General features: G+C 38.3%; 1 gene segment (V, D, J or C); it reads left to right on the forward strand.

Annotated features, from left to right (window-relative positions):
* Positions 1 to 562: 562 nt before the first annotated feature.
* On the forward strand, positions 563 to 1,000 carry LOC141019749 (Ig heavy chain V region 5A-like). The segment is given in 2 exon segments: positions 563 to 602; positions 693 to 1,000. Coding segments are annotated over 2 exon segments (348 nt in total).
* Positions 1,001 to 6,601: the final 5,601 nt, after the last annotated feature.

A 6,601-nucleotide genomic window follows, 5' to 3' on the forward strand; every position in this document is an offset into this window, starting at 1 on the left:
AGATTGAATTGTTGTAAACACAGACTTGCTTTTATGTGAAGTCATCCTTTTTTAACTGAATTTTCACCTCTCCATCTTTTATTCCTTTTACTGCTCTTAGACAACTTATCTGTTTTTAATTCCTACCTTTAATTCCTTCTTGTTTTAACTCACTTTAGACTAGACTTCCTTGTGTTTGGATTGACTTTTGAGTGCTTAATTAGTAATATTGTCTTCCTGAGTTTGATTGTCAAAGCCCTTTGTAAACTCTGTTTTTAAAGGTTAAAGTTTATTGTTATTATTATTATTATTATTATTTCTGTTAATACAAGGACATTTTCAAAATGTGACAGTAATTAAATGAAAATATCATATGTGAATCAGAGGTGATTTCCTGGCATGTTTTCACTCTGCAGATATTATAACAGTCAACAGACTCTTCTATTGGCTCCAGTCAGACCAACATTGATGCTTCATGTGTTTTATTCTATGCAAACTCAGTGAGCTTCCTTGTTACTCAGCTATAAAAACTTCACATCAGGCTGTCAGTGGAGTTCACAGCACGTCAGTTTCAACATCAACCATGTTTTCTGTAGCTCTGCTGCTGCTGTTGGCAGCTGGATGTGAGTCTCTCTGGATTAGTCAAAGTCAACAGTTCTTCTTTTGCAGTTTAACTTGATCATTTGTTACAAAACATTTTCTTTTTTTAACAGGTGTGAAGTGTGAACAGTTGACACAGCCACCCTCTGTGACTGTGCAGCCAGGTCAGCGTCTGACCATCACCTGTCAGGTCTCTTATTCTGTTAGCAGCTACTACACAGCTTGGATCAGACAGCCTGCAGGGAAAGGACTGGAGTGGATTGGGATGGCAGCTGCTGGATCCACCACATACTACAAAGATTCACTAAAGAACAAGTTCAGTATCGACTCAGACTCTTCCAGCAACACAGTGACTCTAAATGGACAGAATGTGCAGCCTGAAGACACTGCTGTGTATTACTGTGCCAGAGAGACACAGTGAGAGACAATAACAGGAGAGTCATACAAAAACTACTTCCTCTTTTATTGAATCAAGTTTTATGTCCTCAGTTGTATTGTTTTATATCAGGTATTACAACATATGAACAACATTTACCTTTTTGTTTGTTGTGGACATATTCCAGTCAGATAATCAGCAAACCTCAGGCCAGATTAAAATTTCAAGCATTTATATAAGATAAAGGGGTTTGTTGGTTTAGTTCAGTCTATTTGTAGCAGTCCCATTGTTTAAGACTTGCTAGCTTTCTTTGTTTTGGGCTGATTTTCCAAAATCCATCTGGACTAATTGCAGGGAATTCTGATCACCTGTGAGCAGGGTGGGGAGACTGACTCCTGATTGAGGAGTGGAGGCAGCTTGGGGCAGTCCCCTCCCAGCCAATCATGGTGTGACGATGCCTTTTTGTGAAGGCTTAAAAGAGGTGGGGAATGGCACCCAGGTGGCTCTCACCCTCATTCTGAATCTGTCCCTGACTCACTGAGAACCTCAGATTAGATTGCCAGCCCGAAACTCTGGTCTGTTTAGGCCCTGTTGTGCTTTCTTGGCTGGTCACTAAAGACATTTCCTATTTCTTTTAATTAAAAATAAAGACGATAGTCCAAATGAAGAAGTAATTTCTTTGGCTCTGACTTTCAGGATGGCATCTTGCATTTGCATCTGCAGTAAATGTAATCTATTGATTACAAATCTTACCGTCACTGGCTTCAACACTGCATCACATATATGAGGGGGACTGTCAGTATTGACCAACTGGATAAATGCAGACTAGAAATGCACCATTTTTAACAAGAGGCTTGCTGCACTGCACTACCCTGTAAAGGTGCAGTGGATTACCTGCATAGGGAACTATTACTGCACCTCAACTGAAGCAAAATGTGCTATTAAACAACCTCATAGATCTATAAGATATCATCTAGGCAGAGTATAATGTTTTCATAACACTAAATTGCCTCAAGTCTGCATAAACTGAAACACAGCCTGGTAAAACATTCAGTTCATGTCAGTCTTTGACCAACTGGCCAATATGTAGCTGGAGGTATCTGATCCTTCACTGTGCTCTGTGGCCTTATGTGTTTACAGTTTGTGATTCATTATTCGAGATCAACATGTGAACATGTATGGACAGAATTTCTAAAACTTGTGTGTAGTTTGCTGTTGACAGAAGTATAGCAGCATCTCAAGGCCATAATGAAGAAATGTGACAATTAAAAACATTAGGCCTATTATTATTACACTAATATCAATTGCACATTTGTATATTAAATTCTAATTTTAAATTATATAGGACTTATTTAATAAACTGGAATTTAGTCAAATTCAGTTCTCTCCTCCCTGTGAGGAGGAGTCAATGCAAAACTCAGATGTCTTCCTCCTTTACTTATCTGACTGCAGAGAGGATGACAGAGAACAGTGGACACACAGTTTAACATGATGGACTATAGGACAGGACTGCTGCTTTTAACTATCTGCTGGGCAGGTGAACATCTGCATTGGTTTTTATTTCACATACTTTCATTATTGTTGGGAATGTAACTCATTAAATGTGTATCTTTTTTGGTTTGACAGGTGTTGATGGTCAGACTCTGACAGAATCTGAACCAGTGGTTAAAAGGCCTGGAGAATCTCACAGATTGACCTGTACAGCCTCTGGATTCACATTCAGCAGCTACAGGATGAACTGAATCAGACAGGCTCCTGGAAAAGGACTGGAGTGGGTCGCTTATATCAGTGGTGGCAGTAGCTACATCTACTACTCTGAGTCAGTCAAAGGCCGGTTTACCATCTCCAGAGACAACAGCAGACAGCAGGTGTATCTGCAGATGAACAGTCTGAAGACTGAAGATTCTGCTGTTTATTATTGTGCTCGAGAGCCACAGTGACACAGTTGGTGCAGCAGCTGTACAAAAACCTACAGTGCTCATCTTTACTGTGTTGGACGATCTTTTGAAAATAATTTTAGTTTTCTTGTTTTCAATAAAATCATGAAAGCTATTGATGAATATGTCATTTACCATCAACAATAACCATTATAACAAATAACTAAAATATCTTCCAGTAATGATCAGCTCTTCACATAACAGGCAACGAAAGCAAGCAATCTGCAAAAACCATGGCCAGGTATGAATAAAATAAATGGATAATGGACAATAATGTTTGTATTATTTGGTTTCTAAAGTCAGTCACAATCTGAGGGTGAAACATAATGTTGCAGTTCCCCCAATAAATCCACTAGATGTCAGTCAGTGTCAAGTTTCTCTCTCCTCTGTCACTATAAGGAGACTCATATCTGCTGGTCTCATTGATCTTAACTGAATGATACTCAAACCCTGACTGAACTTTTCCCTTTCGTTTCCTGTCTTTGCAGTATTCTTCCTCACTGAGGTGACCCATCAGTTTTATAATGAAAGTATGAGACTGACAGTGTAGCTTGTACTGTGTTAATGTTCTTTTTAACTTCAAACCACACATTCTTCCTCTCAACAACGCTCCTCCTTTTCTCAGATTTAGTGTTTATGTTTCAAAACTGTGTCTCCAAAATCTCTGACTGATAAAATGCAAATTCACACACTGATGCAGAGTCCTGCCCATTCTGCCTCCACAATATATATATCCTTCATAAAAGCCTTTGCAGTTGCAGTCTCAGCCAAGTTTCCACCATGACAGCTGTACTAAGTGTCTTCCTCTTCGCTCTCATTTCAGGTGAGTGAAGTCAGTGTCAGTGTGTCAGCAGAGGAGGAGAAAAAAAGGCTCTGGATGTCTGCTGGCTCCTCGTCATCTAAACTCTGTCTCTCTTTTAGCTGCTCAGGGTCAGTCCCTCACCTCCTCAGAGCCAGTGGTCAGCACAGCTGGACAACCAGTCACTCTGTCCTGTAAAGTGGAAGGACTTGCTCTGTCTTGGCTGCACTGGATTCGTCAGAAACCAGGGAGAGGACTGGAATGGATCGGATGCATTGATGGTGGAACTGGCACAATATTTGCCCAAAGCGTCCAAGGCCAGTTTACCATCACCAAAGACACTTCCAGAAATGTTGTGTCCTTCGAGGTGAAGAGTCTAAAACAAGAAGACTCTGCAGTTTATTATTGTGCACGAGAGTCACAGTGACACAGCCGACTACAGAGCTGTACAAAAACTGAACAACACTGATCTCTGTATGAGAAGCACTGAAGCATGTCAGGACTTTAAAAACAAATGATGTCTCTTTGAATGAGGCCAATTAACAATGAAACATATTTCATCTGGTCTGTCCGCTCTACCCAACGAGCATAACACTGCAGTTGCAGCGAAGAGCAGTTCCAGAGGATGAGTAAGATCAATTTTTGATCTGAGCATGAAATCAAAAGTATGACAACTTTTTGTTGTTGTTTTGTGCCACATTGATAAACAAATTATGAAATAAAGAATATTTTTTTTCATTTTCTGATTTTGGCCTCTCAATTGAACATCAAATGAACAAATGATGCACAGACTGAGTGACTGCATCATGTTGCATCACTCACCGTATGTCAATGTATCAACCATAAATAACCTGAATTTAGTTTGAAAAGAGAAAAACAGGTTGAAAATGATTTGATTAGCGTGTCTTGATCAGAATATAATCCAAAATTTATGACAGTCAAGCAATATTCATAAAAGTGATACTGCTGATCAGAATTAAACTGTACATTACTTATATTGCTGAAAATATTCTAATGTGCTGCCAACTGTTCTCAAAGTGACTGATGCGAAACAAAACATTGAAAACAAGATGAATTATTATTTCATTAACTTTAATAAAACCTTTATGTTAATGTGTCAGATGTCTGAACTAAGAATTACATTGTTGTGTTTATGGAATAAATGTGGTTGTGTTAATACTGACTGACATTTTACAGAAACTAAACTCTTGGACATTAATTCCCAAGTTTCGATAAATTTCTCCAGTCCAGCTGTTTCCGCCCTGTGAGGAGGAGTCAATGCAAAACTCAGATGTCTTCCACCTCTACTTATCTGACTGCAGAGAAGATGACAGAGAACAGTGGACACACAGTTTAACATGATGGACTATAGGACAGGACTGCTGCTTTTAACTGTCTGCTGGGCAGGTGAACATCTGCACTGATCTTGATTTGTCATTTTAATTTTGCTGTCATCTTAATGCATGACATGTATCATTTTTTGGTTTGACAGGTGTTGATGGTCAGACCCTGACAGAATCTGAACCAGTGGTTAAAAGGCCTGGAGAATCTCACAGATTGACCTGTACAGCCTCTGGATTCACATTCAGCAGCTACACTATGGCCTGGGTCAGACAGGCTCCTGGTAAAGGACTGGAGTGGGTTGCTGCTATTTATGACAGTAGCAACATCTACTACTCTCAGTCAGTCAAAGGCCGGTTTACCATCTCCAGAGACAACAGCAGACAGCAGGTGTATCTGCAGATGAACAGTCTGAAGACTGAAGATTCTGCTGTTTATTCTTGTGCTCGAGAGCCACAGTGACACAGGAAGCAACAACGCTGTACAAAAACTCAACATGTCAAAATAAGTTGAAACTTTACTTTCTGCTTTTTATATCAACAGAAGTGAATTACAGTTTAAGAAAATCAACACAATCGGAGAAACATAATCTCAATAAAACTTGATTCAGAAAAAAGTTTTTGTAATTCTGGTGTTCTCTAATATGGAGTTATATATCTACTTTTTATGTGAGTGTGTTTTCATCTAACATGTTATAAGTTTTTAAAAAGAATAAATATTTACAACACAAGTTATACATCATCATCATACATGACAGAAAGTCCTGAAAACTGTTGCTGAAAAATATTAGAATTATCATCATAACTGATTAAAAGAACAAAAAGAAACACACAATAAAGATCACTTATTGATAAAGAGTCAAACAGATCAAGAGCCAAAGGTGAAAAATGAGGTTACAGTCTATTCTCTAAAATCACAGGAGGGCAGTCAGTGTGATGTTATTCTCTCCTCTGAAAGGACACTCTGTCTTCAAGCACCTACAAACACTGAAACCATTAACACTCTTTTATGCACACCAGCATCAGACATAGGTTTTCATATTCACATGATCCTGGCTGCTGTCACTGTTTTTCTGATTGCGGTAAATACAGTGAGTAAGTACTGTAAGTGAGCAAATAACTGAATGTGATAAATGATCTCATTTAAATAAAGCTGTGGTCATATGTTGGAAGTTAATCATGAATGTGATGTAGGAGGTGCTGACAGCAAATAAATTCTCAGGAAAACAGCTCACATCATATTTAAAGTGTTTCAATAATTTGAAAACATGCTGAACACACTGTAAACATGACTTATAGAAAGCAACATTATTGGTGGTTTCTCCTTTTGTTTCCATGACACATCATCATTGATATTGTAATACTGATAGAATATGTTTTCCATTATCTATGGTTCATGTAATATACACAGTAAGAATAATTGTGATAATCATTTACAGCTGTTTCATTTCTATAAATGAAGGTACATTTTCAAAACATTAGAGTGGAGTGTGTAATGAAATGAAAATATCATATGTAAAGCAGAGGTGATTTCCAGGCATGTTTTCACTCTGCAGATATAATAACAGTC

This window comes from Pagrus major, chromosome 23, assembly GCF_040436345.1.
Source record: "Pagrus major chromosome 23, Pma_NU_1.0".
Classification (NCBI taxonomy): domain Eukaryota; kingdom Metazoa; phylum Chordata; class Actinopteri; order Spariformes; family Sparidae; genus Pagrus; species Pagrus major.